General features: G+C 48.6%; 1 protein-coding gene across 1 annotated transcript in view; it reads right to left on the bottom strand.

The window, feature by feature from the left end:
* Nucleotides 1-22,842, bottom strand: part of HPCAL4 (hippocalcin like 4) — a 365,622-nt gene that overhangs the window by 48,315 nt on the left and 294,465 nt on the right. The window contains exon 3 of the mRNA XM_069622406.1: nt 6,287-6,502. Coding sequence (XP_069478507.1) covers nt 6,287-6,502 — 216 coding nt within the window. The remainder of the gene's footprint in view (nt 1-6,286; nt 6,503-22,842) is intronic.

The following is a 22,842-nucleotide window of genomic DNA, read 5'->3' as shown; positions in this document are numbered from 1 at the left end:
AGCACTCATTGGGTAAACTATTTGGGGTTTACCTTTTATCTGTGAGGTGTGTCTTCAAAGGAAGAGTTGTCAGAAAATAAGCAGGTATTGTTTGCAACTCACCTCTGGGAGGAAAACATTACAGGTTTTTGGGGACACTTCTGTAGATTGACTTCTGTTGAGATGGATTTCCAGCTCTCAAGATCTGTGCCGCCTCTGGAAACAGTGTACGTGTCTGTCAGGTATTGTGTGAGTGTGATGTGGATCCTGGGGTCAACGCTCAACGGCCATCCTTGGAGGCTATTACTGGTGACTGTTCTTGATGGTTAGCCTTGGTGGCTGTTCTTAGTGGCTATCCTTGGTGTCTATTCCCGGTGGCGATTCTCAATGTCTGATCATGTGGCAGCTAGCCCTGGTAGATGTTCTCAGTGGCTCTTTTTGGTGGCTATTCTCGTGGCGATCATTGATGGCTATAGCTACCTGTTCTTGTAGGTATTTGTACTTGCTATTCTCTGTGGCTATTCTTAGCCACTATGCTTGCCGGCTATTATCTGTGGTAATTCTCAGTGGCTATTTCTGGTGGCTATTCTTGGAGGTTCTGCCTGGTGGCTAGTCTTGCTAACTGGGTGTTAGGAAGAATTCTCAAAATGTGCTAATTTCCCTTACCTTTTGAGACTCCCAGCAACTTTGCTGGATTTCTAGGATTTGATTTTTTTACCTGGGAAGAGTGTGAGCATTTTTTTCCCCACACTTCCATGTATTTTGATGTGTGTTTTACTTTTGTGTTCTTTGGTAATGGAGTTTTAAAACAACTCCATAGGCATAATCTTTTCTGTGTGTCACACAGCACCTTCAGTGCAGTGGCACAGGGATGTCTTTCCGACTTCCCAAGGTTTAAATACCTTCTCCGGGACTGACTACTGTCTCCCAGAGCATGTAAAGTTAAATTGACTTTACTAGTCTCTTTAAATGTACTGACCCAGCACAAACTATTTTCCTATAGAGTGCTGGAGGGGTTGCTTAGCTTCCCCTGAGTCAAAACACTCATGTAACAGTACAATGTAACCCTTTCCTACTTTAAATGGCTGGTGGCAGTGGTTCAGATCAACTACTGTGATTTTTCCCGACCTCTAACAACGGTAGCTAAAAATCAGGTCAACCATGTTTCTCAATATGGTGCCCAAGACCTATCTGTAGAAACAGACTCCGGTCATCTTTTTTTGCTATTTCGTTTAGGAAAGGTCCTTCTTGTGTTTGTCTCTGCGCCAAACCAGGTTTGGTCCCTTTGTTCATTGGCCTTTTGCGGGCTTCAGTGCTGAAGCCCTCCTCTCGCGCCTGTGTGTCTGGGGTGGACAGGATGTGAGGGAAGTACCCGAAACTCCCTGTGCTTAGTCTCCTAGGAGACCTGAATGCACTCTGGCGTGATTGGCTGGCTGGCTGTCCAGCAAGGACAGCCACCCTGCTGTGTAAGTGACAGCCAGGCTGGAATGAATAGGTGAAAACTTTAAAAGCAGGTCTCTGGGGCTTGGAAAGCAGAGTCGACCACTGGAATGAAAGAACTGTAGATGAGAGGAAGGAAGAGGACTGGTGCAACTCCTGGACATTCGGTGAAGCCCTGCTGCAGGTCTGAATTGCCTGAAACTCTGACGACAGAGAAGCCCTTTAAGGTTAACTTCTTCCCTTGAGTTTGGTGGGAACAACCAACTTGCAAGCCACCTGGACACCGTCCCCATCTGGTTGAATTTTCATCAGAGTGCTGTTGAAAACTGGATAGCCAGAGGGAAGGAAACCAGCTTGTGGACTTTAAGGCCCTCACACCTTAAACTGATGTCTTGCTACAACTTTTGGCCTCTTCCCTGGGCAGTGTCGGAACCTCCCACGTCCTCCTTCTTGTCCCCACGACTGAAGCTCTGGAACAGCGAGATCTGCTCGAACTGCCAGGAACAACTGCCTCAGCTACAGCTTTCTTCACTGGCAAGGAACTGTGCAAACACGGTCCGGAAATCTTTTCGGCCATCGAGAAAGTGCGTGAAACTTTCCTCAACTATGAAGGCTTGTCCTTCTCTTAACATACATCAAACTTTTCGCTTAGCCAAATCCTTTGAAAATATTTGAAAAACACTTAACGGTTACTTACTAGCACTGTGCTATCCTATACACAAGACTCTGAAACATTGACTTTGGCCCAGGCCTATTGAGAAGAATTGCTGGCTATACTTAACTGAAACCCTTTGCCCTGCCTATGAATGTATTTGGGCTGTCTATTCTTATAACCTTGTCTTTTTACTTCTTTATTCAGTATCTGAAGTGCCATTTTGCTCCCACTTCAGGGGAGCTAAACCTGTTCAGTTACTTACCGGTTGTGTATTTGTGGTTTATTAGTGTGTGATATTGAGCTGCTTATGGTAGTGTAATGTTTTCTAACTGACTGAGTAAATAAATGCATATTCTATTACCAAGAAACCTTGAGTACATGTTTACTTGAGTCACTGTATTGGTTGGTCCTTTGTGTAACTTGTTCTACTGCTCACTTAAACTCTTGAGATAAGTCTGGTTGCTCAGCCATCGCTACTACCTTACTGTGTAGTACAGGCTTGTACCAAAGGTGAAATTGTGCTTACACTTGTAGTCCTAGTTTCCTGTAGTGTTCCCCAAGGGTGATTCTGCCTAACACTGGGCATGTTTTCCTTGGTGTCTGTGTGCCACCAAGAAATAGTAAATTGACTGAGAGATAGTGGTTGGAGCTTAATGTGTACGAGTCTGAGATCCTGCCCCTAAGTCACTGCCTCTAACAAAACACTGCATACTTTCTGAAGCACTTAAGCCCTTCTGAAGCACTCAAGCCTGTCTGAAGGACGTAAGCCTTTCTGAAGCACTTAAGCCCTTCTGAAGCACTTAAGCCTGTCTGAAGGACTTAAGCCCTCCTGAAGCACTTAAGCCCTTCTGAAGCACTTAAGCCAGTCTGGGGGACTTAAGCCTTTCTGAAGCACTTAAGCCCTCCTGATGCACTTAAGCCCTCCTGAAGCACTTACACCCTTCTGAAGCACTTAAGCCCTCCTGAAGCACTTAAGCCCTTCTGAGGCACTGAAGCCCTTCTGAAGCACTTAAGCCCTTATGAAACACTTAAGCCCTTCTGTAGCACTTAAGCCCCCCTGAAGCACTTACACCCTTATGAAGCACTTAATCCCTCCTGAAGCAGTCAAGCCCTTCTGTAGCACTTAAGCCCTCCTGAAGCACTTAACCCTTATGAAGCACTTAATCCCTCCTGAAGCAGTTAAGCCCTTCTGAAGCACTTAAGCCCTTCTGAAACACGTTGGCCTTTTGTTCTTTGAATGCTGAAATTGGGCTGTGGCCAAAAGTGTCTTCTTTAGTGTCCCCCAGCAGCTCCAGGAATTGCCCCTCCTCTCAGCTGAAGAACATCACGTCCTTGTTGGGACATCAGACTCCCAGGTCCCCAACTTCACTGTACATTGTACATTGTCCCACTGGCTTCCAGTGGATCTCCGGCAAACAGGAAACTGAAGGTGGGTGGCAGTGCGCCTTCAGTGGAATACATTGAAATGCCTTGGAATGCCTCACTATTGGAAAGTCAACATTTGTCAAAGTCTTGGCCTAAAGGCATGATCAAAGTTCTTCTTGCTCTGCCAATTCCTGTGTGTAAGGGGCAGCATTTTGGGTGGTCTTTGTTGCCTGCCTGGTACAGCAGCTTAGAAGAGTACTTGGCAGAGTACTCGGCAGGGAAAGGAATGATTTACTGCACCTGTTATTTTTTTGCCCTATTTTAGCAAAACTAAGGAAAGATGTCCTGATTCCGATATTAAGAGTGTGTAAGTTTAGACACGCCAAACCAGCACCCAACCAGCGCCCAACCAGTGCCCAACCAGCACCCAACCAGCGCCCAACCAGCACCCAACCAGCGCCCAACCAGTGCCCAAACAGTGACCAACCAGCACCCAACCAGTGCCCAACCAGCACCCAACCAGCGGCAAACCAGTGACCACCCAGCACCCAACCAGCACCCAACCAGCACCCAACAAGTGTCCAACCAGTGCCCAACCAGCGCCCAACCAGTGACCAACCAGCACCCAACCAGCACACAACCAGTGCCCAGCCAGCGCTCAACCAGTGCCCAACCAGCGCCCAACCAGTGCCCAACCAGCACCCAACCAGCGCCCAACCAGCACCCAACCAGCACCCAACCAGCACCCAAACAGTGCCCAACCAGCACCCAACCAGCACCCAACAGCCCCCAACCAGTGCCCAACCAGTGCCCAACCAGCGCCCAACCAGTGCCCAACCAGCACCCAACCAGCACCCAAACAGCACCCAACCAGTGCCCAATCAGCCCCAACCAGTGCCCAACCAGCACCCAACCAGCACCCAACCAGCGCCCGACCAATGCCCAACCAGCCACCAACCAGCACCCAACCAGTGCCCAACCAGCACCCAACCAGCGCCCAACCAGTGCCCAACCAGCACCCAACCAGCACCGAACCAGCACACAACCAACCCCCAACCAGCACCCAACTAGGGCCCAATCAGTGCCCAACCTGTGCCCAACCAGTGCCCAACCAGCGAGCAACCAGCGCCCAACCAGTGCCCAACCAGCACCCAACCAGTGCTCAATCAGCACCCAACCAGCCCCCAACCAACCCCCAACCAGTGCCCAACCTGTGCCCAACCAGTGCCCAACCAGCGACCAACCAGCGCCCAACCAGTGCCCAACCAGCACCCAACCAGTGCTCAATCAGCACCCAACCAGCCCCCAACCAGAGCCCAACCAGTGCCCAACCAGTGCTCAACCAGCGCCCAACCTGTGCCCAACCAGTACCCAACCAGCGACCAACCAGTGCCCAACCAGTGCCCAACCAGCGCCCAACCAGTGCCCAATCAGCACCCAACCAGCACCCAACCAGCACCCAACCAGCACCCAACCAGTGCCCAACCAGCGCTCAACCAGTGCCCAACTAGCGCCCAACCAGCTCCCAACCAGCGCCCAACCAGCGCCCAACCAGCCCCCAATCAGCACCCAACCAGCGCCCAACCAGCACCCAACTAGCACCCAATCAGTGCCCAACCAGCACCCAACAAGCACACAACCAGTGCCCAGCCAGCGCTCAACCAGTGCCCAACCAGCACCCAACCAGCACCCAACCAGTGCCCAACCAGAACCCAACCAGCACCCAACCAACCCCCAAACAGCACCCAACCAGGGCCCAACCAGCACCCAACTAGTGCCCAACCAGTGCCCAACCCGCCACCAACCAGCACCCAACCAACGCACAACCAGCACCCAACCAGCGCCCAACCAGCACCCAACCAGCGCCCAACCAGTGCCCAACCCGCCACCAACCAGCACCCAACCAGTGTCCAACCAGCACCCAACCAGCACCCAACCAGCACCCAACCAGTACCTAACCAGTCCCCAACCAGCACCCAACCAGTTCCCAACCAGCGCCCAACCAGTGCCCAACCAGCGCCCAACCAGCACTAAGGTTTTTACAGTCTGTTCCAGACCCACTGACAACTCACAGTGTATATTCATATATTGAACAGGCTTTATGTTCTGGTTAATGTTCTACAGTATGTTTTATTTATGTGCTTTGTAGGAATTGTATTGCATTTGAATGATGTTAATGTTGTATTGTATTGTTAATATGTGATCTATCTATCTATCTATCTATCTATCTATCTATCTATCTATCTATCCATCCATCTACTCGGCAGGTGCCTCTTAAACCTTCATTATTGCTTCGAGGAGCTGCTTTCTTTCTTCCTACCCTGAAGTCACAGCTTTCCTCCTTGGCTCCCTGGCGATGTGCCCGCTCTCAACCAGGCACACCTTGCCCTCACCGTGGGCAATAGGGGCTATCTCAGACCCACTTGGTGGGCACACTCAGACCTCTTCTAGGGCCCTCGAAATTTACGTTACACGGGAGGCAGTAATGAGTACCCACGTATCCTCTGCTACACTAGAGTCCACAGTGAGTACCCTCAGACCGTCCACGCACAGTGGGTAGCTGTGACGTTCCCACTCCCCACTCCACAGAGGGTAACAGTGAGGGCCCCTGCACCACCTTCACCTGCTGGGTTCCTTCCCCCACGGGTCTATACTGGGGGCACAGGGGGCGAGTAGTGGCTTAGCTGTGGACCCTCATGTTGGAAGCCACTGAGCCTTGAGAACAGGCAGGCAGTGGTGTGCTCGAGGCGAGCGGACACGTGAGTGGACGGATCCGAGGGCAACTTGATGTGCTCATTTCTGGTTCCCCCCACTCTTATCTTTGGGGGTTCACCCCTGCAGTCCTACCTCAATGATCTCCAGCATCTCCAGGCGCGTGATCTTCCCGTCGCCATCCAAGTCATACATTTCAAAGGCCCAGTTGAGTTTCTGCTCGAAGCTTCCCCGGGAGGTGACGGACAGGGCACAGATGAACTCCCGGAAGTCGATGGTGCCGTCCCCGTTCTTGTCGAATGTCCGGAAGGCGTGCTGAGCGAACTTGGAGGCATCACCATACGGGAAAAACTGCAAGAAGACAATTGAGGGTTAGTATGAGGGCCAGATTGAGTGTGAGAGGCAGAGAGGACATGTGCGAGACAAGAGCAAGAGTGTAGGAGATAGAGGATGAGTGTGAGGACCAGAGGCGTGTGTGAGGAGGAGACAGAGAGTCAGTGTGAGGAACAGAGGAACAGTGGGTGTGTGTGAGGAAAAGACAGAGGAGGAGTGTAAGGAACAGAGAGTGGGTGTGAGGAGGAGACAGAGGATGTGTGTGAGGACCAGAGGCGTGTGTGAGGACGAGACAGAAAAGGCGTGTGAGGAACAGAGAGTGGGTGTGAGAGGCAGAGAGGGTGTCTGCAATACTAGAGCAAGAGTGTAGGAGACAGAGGATGTGTGTGAGGACCAGACGTGTGTGTGAGGAGGAGACAGAGAGTCATTGTGTCATTGAGGAACAGTGGGTGGGTGTGAGGAAAAGAGTGAAGGAGACAGAGGATGTGTGTGAGGAACAGACGTGTGTGTGAGGAGGAGACAGAGAGTCATTGTGAGGAACAGTGGGTGGGTGTGAGGAACAGTGGGTGTGTGTGAGGAAAAGAGTGTAGGAGACAGCGGATGAGTGTGAGGACCAGAGGCGTGTGTGAGGACGAGACAGAAAAGGCGTGTGAGGAACAGAGAGTGGGTGTGAGAGGCAGAGAGGGTGTCTGCGATACTAGAGCAAGAGTGTAGGAGACAGAGGATGTGTGTGAGGACCAGACGTGTGTGTGAGGAGGAGACAGAGAGTCATTGTGTCATTGAGGAACAGTGGGTGGGTGTGAGGAAAAGAGTGAAGGAGACAGAGGATGTGTGTGAGGAACAGACGTGTGTATAAGGAGGAGACAGAGTCATTGTGAGGAACAGTGGGTGTGTGTGAGGAAAAGACAGAGAAAGAGTGGGACGAACAGAGAGTGAGTGTGAGAGGCAGAGAGGGCACGTGCAAGATGAGAGCAAGTGTGTAGGAAACAGAGGATGAGTGTGAGGATCAGAGACATGTGTAAGGAGGAGATAAGAAAGTCATTGTGAGGAACAGTAGGTGTGACGGTGTGAGGAAAAGACATAGGAGTAGTGTGAGAAACAGAGTGGGTGTGGGAGGCAGAGAAGGCACGTGCGAGACGAGGGCAAGAATGTAGAAGACAGAGGATGAGTGTGAAGAACAGAGGCATGTGGGCGGAGGAGAAAGAGTGAGTGTGAGGAACAGAGGTGTGTGTGAGGAGGAGACAGGAGGAGTGTGAGGAATAGAGGTGTGTGGGAGGAGGAGAAAGAGTGAGTGTGAGGAACAGAGATGTGTGTGAGGAGGAGACAGAGGATGAGTGTGAGGAACAGAGGTGTGTGTGTGAAGAGGAGACAGAGAGGAGGATTGTGAGGAACAGAGAATGGGTGTGGGAGGCAGAGAGGGCATGTGTGAGAGTTAGAATGTAGGATACAGAGAGTGGGTGTGAGGAACAGAGGTGTGTGTGTGAGGAGGAGACAGAGGATGAGTGTGAGGAACAGAGGTGTGTGTGAGGAGGAGACAGAGAGGAGGAGTGTGAGGACCAGAGTGAGTGTGAGAGGCAGAGAGGGCATGTGCGAGACAAGAGCAAGAGTGTAGGAGATAGAGGATGAGTGTGAAGAACAGAGGCATGTGGGCGGAGGAGAAAGAGTGAGTGTGAGGAATAAAGGTGTGTGTGAGGAGGAGACAGAGAGGAGGAGTGTGAGGAATAGAGGTGTGTGGGAGGAGGAGAAAGAGTGAGTGTGAGGAACAGAGGTGTGTGTGAGGAGGAGACAGAGGATGAGTGTGAGGAACAGAGGTGTGTGTGAGGAGGAGACAGAGAGGAGGAGTGTGAGGAACAGAGAGTGGGTGTGGGAGGCAGAGAGGGCATGTGTGAGAGGAAGAATGTAGGAGACAGAGAGTGAGTGTGTGGAACAGAGGTGTGTGTGAGGAGGAGACAGAGAGGAGGAGTGTGAGGACCAGAGTGAATGTGAGAGGCAGAGAGGGTATGTGCGAGACAAGAGCAAGAGTGTAGGAGACAGAGGATGAGTGTGAGGACCAGACGTGTGTTTGAAGAGGAGACAGAGAGTCATTGTGAGGAACAGTGTGTGTGTGTGTGAGGAAAAGACGTATGAGGAGTGTGAGGAACAGAGAGTGGGTGTGTGAGGCAGAGAGGGCGTGTGCAAGAGGAAGAGTGTAGGAGACAGAGGAGGAGTGTGAGCAACAGAGGTGTGTGTTAGGAGGAGACAGAGAGTGAGTGTGAGGAACAGAGGTGTGTGTGCGAGGAGGAGACAGAGAGGAGGAGTGTGAGGACCAGAGTGCGTGTGAGAGGCAGAGAGGGCATGTGCGAGGCGAGAGCAAGAGTGTAGGAGACAGAGGATGCGTGTGAGGACCAGACGTGTGTGTGCGGAGGAGACAGAGAGTCATTGTGAGGAACAGTGTGTGTGTGTGTGTTTGTGAGGAAAATACGTATGAGGATTGTGAGGAACATAGAGTGGGTGTGGGAGGCAGAGAGGGTGTGTGCGAGAGGAAGAGTGTAGGAGACAGAGGAGGAGTGTGAGCAACAGAGGTGTGTGTAAGGAGGAGACAGAGAGTGACTGTGAAGAACCAAGGTCCAGGCATGACAATAGCATGTCCCGGCAAGTGAATGTGGAGCATTCATATGCCTCAGTTATCAGTGATGATGGGAACTTCTCTCTGACTCCATCGCTTTTTTGAAGCTTGCACAATGTAAACTGTGCCTGTCTCTGTGGGAGGTGAATTTCTGGATGGCATAGCTTTATAGTGTATAATATATGTGGGGGAGCAGAGCAATGGTGGTTTCTACTGTGTTCGCACACTCAGCCTCATGCATGTGATTGTTGGGAGGCAGATGAATACGTCATCCATAGCTTCTGCCCCTCCCCCACACCAATACCACACTGGTGAGATGCGTTACTCACTAAGGCAACCATACCGCCCTTATACCAGACATTAGACCATTTAAGCTGAAGATGCCAAAAGTAGTCAAACAAACATTAAAATCTTACATGTGCATGTATTAGACATGAAGTAAAAGGGCACTCCACATGAAGACCACATACAATAGGTGATGTATGCATTTAAACATGTAGAACACTAACATAACCAATCTATAAGCCAAATGCAACAAAACACAGAACATTAAGTATAATGGGGCAGCCATCTTCTCCAAAATGGAAGCCGTGGAATGCTATTAAATAAACAAAGGCCCCAAGACTTCTAGAGAACCCAACATGCTAAATTCACAGAAATACAGATCCGTGCCGTGCTCAGACAGTAGCTAACAACCCGAGCCGAGGTTCAAGTGAAACAAATGAGGATAGGAACGGCAGAGCAAATGTATGAGATGGTAATTCCCAAGATACACGCAGTATACACTTGGATTATTTAAAATGTATTAAAAGCACAACAGACCTTTGTTAGGCAGGTGCAGTCAAACTATAAGCGAAAAGACTCCAGGATGGATTACTCAAGAGTGTCTCCAGTGACAACGGAGAACACAACACATACAGTTATATTAGCTAAATTCTCAATAAATACAGGATAAATCTATTCCCAACATAGTCCTATGATATGATATGATTTGGTATTTATAATGCGTCTTTACACAAGTGTTTCTAGGCGCCTTCAGACAAGGAGGACACACAGAGGGATGATAAGACAAATGATCTTACTAGGCCCTGTGACATTCAGATCGTGCAAGTGCAATGAGAAAGTGCAGGGGACAGGGTGAGGAGAGAAGTGCAGGGAAGGGGGAAGGGGGAAGTGCAGTCAGGGCAGCAGGGCTCTGAGTAAGTGCGACGATGGCAGAGAACTACAGGAGTGCAGTCCAAGACTGGAAGTTCTGGGCAGGCCAGAAGGCAGCTCAGGGTGACTGGTCAAGGAGGGGGGGGCACCCTCTTTGAAACTGATGGCAGCCACGCCACCAGTCAGGACAAGCAGACAGGTAGATTAGCAGAGGAGAGGGAGCGAGAAGGAAGAAGAGAAGAGGAAGGTCTTGAGCAGCTTCCAGAACTTCCAGTGATCGGGCTCAAGTCTGAAAGGGGCAGGGAGGCCGTTCCAGAGAGAGGTACCTGCAGAGGAGAGATATCTACCCCCACTCTCTGCCTGGAGAAGCGTCTGACCCGCAGAGAGTTGGAGTTAGCTGACCGGAGGGCTCTAGAAGGAGGGTATTTAGGAAGAGAGTGTTGGATATAGAGATGCCCAGAGAAAGCCTTTGGATGATGAAGTGGGTCTTGAACTTGATCCTCACGGCCACTGGAAGCCAATGGAGAGATTTCAGAGCTGGAGAGATGTGGTCCCTGGCCTTGAGGCCAAGGATAAGTCTAGAAGTCCTGTTCTGGATTAGTTGAAGAGGGTGAAGGGTAGAGGTAGGAAAATTGAGAAGGAGGCTCTTGCAGTAGTCCAGCCTAGAGTGAACCAGGGCTCTGGAGACAATGAGCCTCTGTGGGAAGGTGAGAAAGGGTAGAATACCTCTGAGGAGGTACAGCTGGAAGTGAGCCTTCTTGAGAAGGCCTGTGATGTGTGGAGAGAAGGAGAGAGTGGAGTCGAAGATGACGCAGAGGTTTTTTGCCACACAGGAGGGGGCCCAAGGACAAGTACACAGCCAAGTACAAAGAGATCACACTGGCTCATACCCTAGGAATAAGTGATGGCAATTTTTTAAATTGGAAGGGAATCAATCCGTGGACCTCTCTCCCCCTACTGCCTATTTAGCTCATGTCTTGACGGCCAAGGCTGGGTAGCAGAAAGCCAACGTATCAGAGTCCATGGTGTTACGCCACCCATCAAGATATGTGCCAACCAACTCATCGTTATAGAAATGACATAGTAATGAACCTTTATCACTATAGGGATGGTCTCAGGGGGAGCCATCAGGCAAGTATATCCCAATTAGATGTTTGAACCCTATAGAGTGCATATGTAGCCCCCACCACTAACCAATCCCTATTCCTGCAGATATTTATAAACTGGTAAATGTGATGATGTCATTTATGATGAAGTTGTACTACGTAATTCGTTGTTTGTAATGGATGCACCGAGAGCGGCCAGATGTTAATGCTTTTATGCTTTCCCTGCTTTATTTGACTGATAATAAAACTGGATTTTGCTGCACACTTTGTCCACTAGTCTTTGAGTCCAGTTTGTATTGACTCCAGGTCCTCTGGGCTATTAGGGACTTGTTTGGGCTGCTTAAGATGATTTACAGTGACCTTTACTGGCATAGATAGGTTGTGGAAGCAGCTTCATGCATGTAATGTGCAGAGACCATTACTGGCATAGATAGGTTGTGGAAGCAGCTTCATGCATGTGATGTGCAGAGACCATTACTGGCATAGATAGGTTGTGGAAGCAGCTTCATGCATGGAATGTGCAGAGACCATTACTGGCATAGATACGTTGTGGAAGCAGCTTCATGCATGTAATGTGCAGAGACCATTACTGGCATAGATAGGTTGTGGAAGCAGCTTCATGCATGTGATGTGCAGAGACCATTACTGGCATAGATAGGTTGTGGAAGCAGCTTCATGCATGTAATGTGCAGAGACCATTACTGGCATAGATAGGTTGTGGAAGCAGCTTCATGCATGTAATGTGCAGAGACCATTACTGGCATAGATAGGTTGTGGAAGCAGCTTCATGCATGTAATGTGCAGAGACCATTACTGGCATAGATAGGTTGTGGAAGCAGCTTCATGCATGTAATGTGCAGAGACCATTACTGGCATAGATAGGTTGTGTTTGCAGCTTCCTTCATGCATGTGATTTGCAGAGACGATTACTGGCATAGATAGATCGTGGTAGAAGCTTCAGATTACTGGCATATATAGATCATGAAGCAAGACACATGCATGTGATTTGCAGGGACCATTACTGGCATAGAAAGATTGTGCCCACAGCCTAATAGAAATGGTATAAAATGCTTGTGTGTCCTGTTGGTGACATGACATTTTGTCATGATTAGGCACTCGGGGCGCTGTGCGCCGAAATCAAGACCCGTTCATGCCCCTGATAAACAGCTAAGCGATCTATGCAACAGACGGTATATTAAAAGAAAACTTCCCTTGAACATATGTGCTCATCAGCTTCCAGGAGTCCGGAAGTCTTTTTTCCATGGTGGATGGAGGTTGCCATGGAAGCTATGGAACACATTTCTAAGGGGAGGTAACCTGTGTCCTGTACTCCGACATGGGTCTCACATGACTAATCAATCCTTCTTTAGTCCCGCCTCGGCAGACTCTCGTTGCTTCTGATTAGCGTTTACACTGTTTCTCCTGAAGTTACGTGCTTACTCTTGTTTTGTTTATCGATCTGTCTTTTGGAGTGTCCTTGTCTGTTTTGGTCATTCTTGGCTTCCTCTGTATTACAGACCCTCTGTTTATGCCTCTTGAGCTGGTTCGCTCTTTCCCTTGGTACTGTCTTTGACCACCTTTTGCTACTAGCCGGACCGCCCTTTGGACCTTGCCTCTGCCTAACCCTCGGCTTTGTCATTGCCCACCTTTTGCTATGACCCAGACCGCCTTTGGATCACTCCTTGCTTTAACCCTCCGCTTTTGTCTTTGCCTGCTAGTGTCATGACTCGGAAAGTGTCTTCGGATTGCTCTTGCCCAGTGACTTTGTTTTCCCTGCTGCATCTGCTTTGTGGAATCCTCGCTGGATCGCGCTCGGCTTCACTCCTTAGCGACTCTGCACATCCTGCCTTTTTTCTACGAAGGAACTGTGGACTTCCTGATAATACAGTCGCTTCACACACGGACTAGAGACTTTTGTGATTGTGTGTGTCTCAGGCGTCCTCGTTTCGTCAGGACAGGTTTCTGGACATTTCCGGCGTCTCCGGGAATAGTCTGTTTGGATTTACTTCAATTACCACAAACTTCAGGTCATCTTTGGAACATATACATTCTCAAGAAGCCCTCTTGGTAAGCCCCATTTTTGCTCTATTTCCCTAACTGTGCTTGTTATTCTGGTTTGTTTACTGACTATTCCTTGTAATCATTCTGTTGCAGAATCTTTAATGTCTTACTGTGCCTCTCGTTCAACCTGGTATTGGGGGTTACCTGCTACCACAGCACAGGTTAGTAGGTAACCTGCCTTGTATTTTCTGGAGTATATATGTTAACATCAAAAGGCACTAACCTTACGTGTTTTCTTTGCAGCCACGATTGTCTCGGGGGTCTCCAGTCTTTCAATTAATTGATCCCTCTGCATGTTTATTTATTTATTTATTTATTTGCATTTTTAAAGCGCAGCAGCTGCCCTCAGGCATAGTGGCGCTGTTACAAGAGAATTTACTTAACATCGTGAACTTGGTTAGAGTCATGGCTGTGGTTCCAAGGTTACATGGGAACCGCGGGCATGGTAAAGTTGTGGTTTACACACATTGTTGCATGCAATAGAATTATAGGTGGGATTTACTTAAATAGGGTGGTTTTCAGAGCTTTTCTGAAAGCTATGAGGGATGTTTTAGCTCTTAGTTTGGGCGGTAAGGCGCCGCCAGCTTTGACTCTAGTGAAGTTTGGGATTGCGAGTAGGTTGGCATATAGGTCCCTTTTGGTTCTGAGTGACTCGACTGGACGTATCCGTTCATTGAGGTATCTAGGGGCAGATTGGGATATGCATCTATGTGTAATGGTGAGAGTCTTGAACTGGATGCGCTCTTTGACTGGGAGCCAGTGTGCATTTTGTCTTGCTAAGGAGATGTGTTCCCTCTTTGGAATATTGAGGGCTGCTCTCAAAGCGTTGTTTTTTGCAATCTGGAGTCTATTCATGTTTTTGGCTGAGGTACCTAGCAGGAGGAAATTGCAGTAGTCCAGTTTTGCGCCTATGGTGGCTCTGGCGATGTTGAGGCGGTTTGTAGTGGACAGGTGAGGCTTTACTGCATTGATTATTTTGGTTGTAAGAGCTGGTGAGGAGGAGATGTAACTGACATGTCTGTCCATGGACAGGGTGGAGTCGAGGTATACACCCAATGTTTTTACAGCAGGGGAGACGGAGATTACTGAGTTCTCGATTAATAAGGTACTGTATTTTCTGTCTAACTTGTTGAGGGATTCTTTAGGGCCCACTAGTAGGATCTCTGTCTTGTCTCCATTGAGACAGAGGTCGTTGGCTGCCATCCATGCTTGGATGATGGCATACGTGTTTTGTAAGATGTTTAGGTCTTGCTCGTAATCACCAGTTAGTGGGAGAAGGATTTGAGTGTCGTCGGCATAGTTGGTGAACGTTATGCCGGATTCTTCTAGGTCATTGAACAGTGGGAGTGTGAATAGATTGTAAAGAGTAGGGGAGGTGCAGGACCCTTGTGGTACTCCACAATTGATAGGGGAGGGGGTGGCTGACGCTTGGTCCGAGTAGACCCTCATAGCTCTGCCCTCCACGAAGGATGAGATCCAAGTTGTGGCTTTAACCGAGAAGTGGACTGTTTTGGTGAGATGTGTCCTCAATGTTTTGTGGTCGACTAGATCGAACGTGGCCAACAGCTCAAGGAGTAGGAGGATGGCGCATTTGCCTTTGTCCATATTCTTTAGTAGTTGGTTCTTTAGGTTGAGTAGTGCTGATTCTGTACTATAGCGTGGGCCGAAACCAGACTGTCTTTTGTCTAGGATGTTTTGAGATTCAAGGTAGGCTTGTATAGGTTTTTTTTAGTAGTGGGCGAACCCAAGCTTCCTTAAGGGAGGAGGGTACTGAGCCAGTGGCGAATGAAGCATTAATAAAAAGTAGGAATGAAGTGGGCTAGAGGTTCAGCGCAGTCTTTGATTATGTTTGCTGGAAAGATGTCCCCCTTGCAGAGTGAAGGTTTTATTTGTTTCACGATGCCTAGGACCTCAGGGGCGGTTACCTTTCTGAAAGTGAACGGCGGTGGAGGATTCTAAGTTTGCTTTGGGGAGGGGGCTTAGGGTTAGGGGCAGTCTGGGTTTTGTGTGGAGATTTGGGTAGATTGTCCAGGTTGGCTTTGATTTTCTTTTGGAGTAAGTCTATTTTGTCGAGCATAGCCTTCTAGATGTCGTTACACCAGTACTCGTCTTTGATTATTTGATGTTTTGAGGCGGGCGGTATGACTGGTTCGTAAAAGATAGCGAATAATTCTTTTGAATGTGATTGGGCATTGTCAATTCTAGTGTTGTTTGCGCCAGCTTTGGCTTTGGCTATGGCGTTTTTGTATTGTTTGACAATAGTTAGATATGAATCGCGTAGAGGGGCGGAGGGGTGGGATTGCCATTTTTTAAGGGCTTGTCTTTTGAGTGTTTTTAGGTCACATAGAACTTGGTTGAACCATGAGTTTACGTGGAAGAGTTTTTTCACTTTTTTTGTCTCTAGTGAAGCAATAGTGTCGATGAGCTCTTTGATAGTGGTGTCACAAAGTATGACTAGTTCTTCGGGGTTGTTGGAGGTGGGTGATGCTAATGCTGAGACTTCTAGGAGTGGACACATCCTTTCTTTGGAGAGTAGCTTTTTTGATCTGGCTAGGGCAGCTGGCATAGGAACGTTTTGATTGATAGCTGCCTTTGTTGGGATGTAGAAATGGATGAGGTGGTGGTCGGTCCATGGTTTCGGCGTGTTTGAGCTGATGTCTACACTGCAGTTGTGGTCGGCTAGCCAGTCTAGTACACAGCCTTTTGTGTGAGTGGCAGAGTCAACTCTCTGGGTGAATTGTAGGTCTAGAAGGGCTCTAGCCAGAGTTTTGCTGTGTTTGTCTTTTGTGTCGTTGAGACAGATGTTCACGTCTCCTAGGAGTATGACTTTAGTGTTAGGTTTGAGGTTGTTCCCTAAGAGATGTAGGATGCCGGCTTGGAAGTTCAGGAGTGTGCCTGGCGGTCGGTAGATAAGGTGCATTGTCATGGTGTCATTAGGAGAGAGGGAGATTTTTACTGATAGGGCATCAAAGTTTTTCTCGGATGGGATGAGTTTAATTTGTCTAGCCTTCAGTGTTTCTTTGACTATTAGGGCCACACCTCCGCCTTTGTTTGTTGGTCAATGTTGCCGGAGGATGATGTACCCAGGGGGGAGGGCCTGGCATATGGCAGGTCCAGAGGCTTCATGTAGCCAAGTTTCTGTGATGGCTAGAGCGTCTAGCTCGAGGTCAGAGATTAGATTGTGTATTTCTGTGGCGTGCACTTGTAGAGATCTAGCGTTGATGAGGGCTAGCTGGATTTGGGAAGGTTTGTCTATGCTCAGTTTGACAGAGTTGGGGTTGTGTTTGGTGGTGTTGGTGTGGAGTTTAGTGGTGGGGTGTTGGGGTGTAGAAAAAGGAGTGATAGTAGAGGGAGTGGAGTGTGGCTGCAGTATGAGTCTGTGAGTATTGGTGGGAGCTGTGGAGGTGCGGGCTCCTAGTCTGGCGTTTCTTATGTGCACTGGTAACGTGTGAGGTGTGCTTTTGGCCGTGGATTTGGGGTTGGGGATGGAGTTAGTGGATGGAGATTGGTGGGTGTGGTGCTCATGTGAGCATAAAGCTGGTAGGAACGGAGTTGGGCGGATAGAGTCAGAGCATGGAAGCTTATCGGGTTGAGCGGGGGCCATGTTAGGTATAGTGGGTGTTGCCTGGGTCTGGGTGTATACTAGGTGGGCAGATTCGACTTTAGGCTAAGAACATAAAAATATGCAGATTCGACTTTGGGCTAGGTGTGCATGCTAGTAGGTACACGTTGATGTGAAGCTCAGTGGTTGTGCACGGTTGTGTGGCAGATGTGGGCAGTGCACATGGGTGGTGGGGAGTGAGCACATGCGTATTGGGACTGGCTATCATGTAGTAAACTCACAATTGGATGGGCAAGTTATGGGAACAGGGGGAGGGCGGGGTACAATGTAAGAGGCATAGCGAAGGGTAGCAGAAGTGGTCAATGTCAGTGTTCAATTGACAGCAAGTAATTGGCGGTGCATGGAGTGCTTACGGGTGGCTGAGGACGGAGGCAGGTCCTGGCGTGGCGCGTGTCTCATTCATTCCCTGCGTTGCGCTGGTACAGGCGGTGTAGTTGGCCTTGTGGAACACCAGGTGGGGGCTGGTCCGCATGCTTTTGAGAGGTGAATGGTCTCAATGATAGAGGTGGCGACGGGCAGGGGTTGGTGCCTCGCGGCTCGTGCGGCGAGACAGGCAGAGACAGGCTCCAGCCTTGTCGTGGCGGGCCTTGAGGTGGGCGGGCCGGCTCTCGCCTTCCGGTGCTGCTGGCTGGGTGAATTGGGCGTGTTCCTTTGTACATCCAGAGGGATAAATTGGTGGGAAGAATTCTTCTTCTACACTACGGGGTCAAGTTTGTGAAGGAGAATTCTGACACATTTTCTGGATGTTTTTTTGTGTTACCTTAGAGCACTCATTGTAAATTGTATGCCATGTGCCTCATTTTTCTAAAACAATATGTTTTTTTTACAGCTATTTTAGGGAAGCGTTTGTTGAGAGGCAGATGAATATGTAATCCATATCGTCTGCCCCTCCCCCAGCTCAATACTGCAAGGGTGAGAAATGTTACTTACTAAGACACCGGCACCACACTTATCCCAGACAGGTACAGCAGGAGATGGACACAATCTAAGCTGAAGATGGCACGAGTAACAAAACTAGCGTTGTGACAATCTCTGTGCATACATTAGACACAAAGCAAATGTGCCCTCAGCATGAAGAATGCGGACACTAGGTAACATGTGCAATTATACATGAAGAATAATAACAAAAGCAATGCATAAGATGGATGCAACATGAATGACACACGCTCATTAACATAGAAATGCAACAGTAATGCACAGCCATGTTTTCCAAAATGGAAGCCACAGCATACTTCTAATTAAACAAAAGGCCTCAAGGCTACACAAGAACTCAGAATGCTGCACAGAGGCAGACGTACATGTCATCTCTAGTGCCCTCACCTCTGTCATACTGGAAGAAAAGCAAGAGCACCAATACTGCATCGAAGATATGAGAAACGTTATGCACTCAGACAACCGTATCGAATGCACTCTAACACTACCGTGGTGGAAAGATGTCTGTGTAAACCACTGGATGTTGAAGAGCTATAAGTGAACTCCGACCAGAGCAAAGTGAAGTAAAGAAGAGAAGCTACTAGAACACACTGAAACGATATGTGAATACTTAAAGAATGAAGATGTAACCGAAGTAACAAGAGAAACGCGTATGCAAATACCAAGCCATCATAATCACTAAGAAGATACTTAAGAAGAGAATTAGCAAATGTATGTACGCAGAAACGCAAGGTAGATGAGACATATGGAAGTTTGCTGCAGGAGAAAATATAACGTGAGTAAAGCAGCCATGATGGAAAGATGGACGTCAACACTGTATGCATAATAATCAAGAAGCCTTGAAGAGAATCACCAGGGTGGCAGGTGCTGGAAGACAGCCCCATGAGAAGAACAAAGAAGATATGTGTGGCTTGGGATCAAAGATGCCACATCAAGAGGCAACTGCAAAGCACAAGGGCAGTGGCAGAGGATAAGGTACGTACGCATCACATATTTCTCTTAGATTAAGTGAAGGAGAAAACATTTGCAAGTGCCAAGCATTAAACAATTAAAGATGTAGAAAGCATATGCAAGATGGAGCAACCAAGTCTCCATGGGCCAAGAGGAGAAATAGCACCCTGTATAATTGAATTAAATAGCACTAAATAAAAGATCAGAATGGACAAAATTGTGGTCTCCTCACATCTGGTGCAAGACTCGAAAACAAGGCCCATTCATTAAGCTCAAACTGAAGATAGTGATGTACCCACACTCCCTTAAAAGTCCCACAGTAGAGAACATTCAGGAAGGTCATCTACAGAGTAGAAGCCTTGGTTTACGACCTAATTGATGAGAGATGGTAGGCTAATTGACCAAGTGAGCAGTGGTCTAACGTTGTTCCCCGCACCTGGGTTTCGTTTTGCTCGTGCTGGTAACGATCCAAATGTTCAAGGTTGGGAGAGAATGCCAACCAATCATGAGGGCCTATGTAGCAGTGTATCATACATTGTTGCAGAAGCCAATCTGCTGCTATTATTCTGCTATTAATCTGGATAATACGTAGTAACAGGTAGTTCAAGGCGTGCCTACCAGATAGGGAGCAGTCACTTATGTTACTAACACCTAAACAAAGTATAGGTGGGTATGTTCCCTTAACCAATCCCTCCTTTCGATAGGTTTTTACTGTTTTCCATGTAAGATGATGTCATAGCTGACGTACATTGATTTATAAAGCCTTTGTGTAATCGAAATGTAGATGAGAGAGTGTGCGCTGCAATCAGTTTGTTCACCAGGTTTCCCTTCTTTATTGAAGCTGATAATGAAGTAGTGTTTTGCCATATTCTTTGAGTCTGTGCGGCTATTTGGGTCTGAGATTGTTTATTGGCAATTCCGTATCACACTTGGAACACTCCCGGTGCTGCTGCTCAAAGATGAACTCACAAAAATACAGATCCGTGCACAGCTCAGGAAGAAGCTGCAACCACAGCCAAGGTTACCGCAAATTAAAGCCGGGTTAGAACGTTGCAGTGAAAGCACGAGATAGCAATTCCCAAGACGCAAGAAGGATGCTCCCAGATTAGTTAAAGTTTTATAAGAGTCCAACCAGCCCTGGTGAGCCAGGTGCAGGACAGCTATAAGCCAAAAGACTCCATGAAGATTAACTCAAGAGTGTCCCCAGTGGCATTAGAAAACATAACACTTGCATCAATTTTAGCTACATTCCCAATGAATGAAGGGTGAAATAATTCCAAACACGGTCCCATCACACGTGACCCATGATTGAAGAACACTGTCTATTCATTAGCAACGAATACAGATAGGACGCATGCCTTACTCCTTACATGTACACCCAAACACGAGTCACCAGAAAAGGCCAAATACGAAGCAACAACCCAGGCTCATGGCCTAGAAATGAGGGATGGTATCTTCTTTGAGTTAAAGGAAAGCAGTCTGTGGGCCTCTCTCTCCATACTCCTCTAATCTCTAATGTTACGCCGCCCATGACGTAAGGTGCCAGCCAATTACATATTGCGGGGATGATGTCTTTTTACCTTTATCTATTTAGAGGTGCTCGCAGGAGGCGCCATCAGTCAAGTGTTACCGGGTTAGAAATCTAACCCCTATAGAATGTATATGTATTTTTATTTATTTTATTTGAACATTTATGTAGCGCACAAAACCCAGAGGTATCTAGACGCTTAATCTTACGAAATTGGTTACAGCCATGAAATTCAGCTTAATTATTGAAAGGTTACACGGCAAGGTGCAGTGAAAACATTCGAATTACCATCTTATCTTGCATTCTTAACATAGAGTAGACAGTGTCAGACAAAGTCATACATTGTTTTACAGTTTTACCCTATTTACGCCATTTGCATAAGATACACAGATATTCAAACTCTGAATTTGTTTCAAGACTAACAGGCCCCTTATTTGAAGAACAGAGTTTTAAGACTTTTATGGAAAGACCATTAAGATGTGTCCGTTCTTCGGGATGGTGATATGATATGATAAGGTATTCATAACGTGCCTATACACAAGTGATTCAAGGCGCAAATTGGTGGAAAGGTGCTCCAGAATTTAGCAGCAATCACTGGGAATCTGGATCCACCAGCTTTCTGTCTCCTAAATCTCAGTGTAGAGATTCGACTCGTGTAGGAGGACCACTATTAACCAATCCCTGTAGGTTTTTGGTAACCAAGATTACAGTATGATGTCAGTTATGACACATGTTGAATATATAAACCATTGTTTTTAAGTAATCAGCGAGGACAGCAAGAATGCCAGGCTTCTATGCTGTCTCTGCTTTATTTTGATGATAATAAAGTTGGGTTTTGGCTTGAACATTGTTTATTTCCGTTATTGAGTCTGGCTTGAACTGACTCCAGATCCTCTATGTAATTTGGGACGTTCCAGGCTGTCCCAACACGTTTTCCTACCGAACTGAAAATATTCAAAAGTTGTGATGAGGGTCCCATGATTAAATTAGGATTATGGGACCCGTCAGGAGCAAGAACAAGAAGAGCCACCAGGGGGCAGCGCAGGCTCCGTGTTAGAGTCTCGAGCAAGGCCTGCACCTGCCCATGCCAGCCACCAGGGGACAGCACAGGCTCCTGGCTGGGCTCGCGAGCAAGGCCTGCACCTGTCCATGCCAGCCACCAGGGGGCAGCACAGGCTCCAGGTTAGGCTCGAGAGCAAGGCCTGCACCTGTCCATGCCAGCCACCAGGGGGCAGTACAGGCTCAAGCAAGGCCTGCACCTGTCCATGCCATCCACCAGGGGGTAGGGTGACCAGACGTCCCGGGTTTCCCAGGACAGTCTGGGGAAATCACCCGGGGTCCTGGGAGTTTGTTCATTTTAGAAACCCTGTCTGGGGTTTGCAGGGTTGGGTGGCTACGGCAATTAAAATAGTATTTCTTTACACAACACGTTGAGATTTTTTAAGTTGGAGCAGTGGCTCGAACCCCCAACCTTTCAGGTACAAGTCACACACTGACTGACTGTGCCACAGAGACTGGCGTAGAAGCAAGTGTACAGAAAGACATGTTATATCAATTAGGGCAACCGCTTGTTTTGAATTAACATGCCAAGATTCACAAACTGCACAAATTAGATCATATACACTTTATAGAATGGAAAAGTGCTGGAAATATGATTGGGCGGTAATTGGTGGGCTGCAATGGGGTGGTCCTTCTTTTATGTTTTTGGTCGTCCTGGTTTTTCGTTTTGGAAATCTGGTCACCCTACCAGGCGGCAGCAGAGAGCAAGGCCTGCACCTGTCCATGCCAACCACCAGGGGGCAGCAGGGGCTCTAGGCTAGGCTCGGGAGCAAGGCCTGCACCTGTCCATGCCAGCCACCAGGGGGCAGCACATGCTCAAGGCTAGGCTCGGAAACAGAGCCTGTGTCTGGCTGTGTGAGCCACCAGGGGGCAGTGCGGGCTCCATGTTAGGCTTAGAAGCGGGGCCTGCACCTTGCCATGCCAGCCACCAGGGGGCAGCACAGGCTCCATGCTAGGCTCAGAAGCAGGTCCTGTGCCTGTCCATGCCAGCCACCAGGGGGCAGTACAGGCTCAAGCAAGGCCTGCACCTGGCCATGCCAACCACCAGGGGGCACACAGGCTCCAGGCTAGGCTCGGGAGCAAGGCCTGTGCCTTATCATGCCAGCCACCAAGGGGCAGCAATGGCTCCAGGCTAAGCTCGGAAGCAAGGCCTGTACCTGTTCATGCCAGCCACCAGGGGGCGCCAAAGGCTCCATGCTAGGCTCACGAGCAAGGCCTGGACCTGTTCATGCCAGCCACCAGGGGGCAGCACGGGCTCCAGGCTAGGCTCAGAAGCAAGGCCTGCACCTGGCCATGCCAGCCACCAGGGGGCAGTACAGGCTCAAGCAAGGCCTGCAC

Source organism: Ambystoma mexicanum, chromosome 11, assembly GCF_040938575.1.
Source record: "Ambystoma mexicanum isolate Mex_15411 chromosome 11, UKY_AmexF1_1, whole genome shotgun sequence".
Taxonomy (NCBI): Eukaryota; Metazoa; Chordata; class Amphibia; order Caudata; family Ambystomatidae; genus Ambystoma; species Ambystoma mexicanum.
This window is presented reverse-complemented; position numbering and strand designations above follow the sequence as displayed.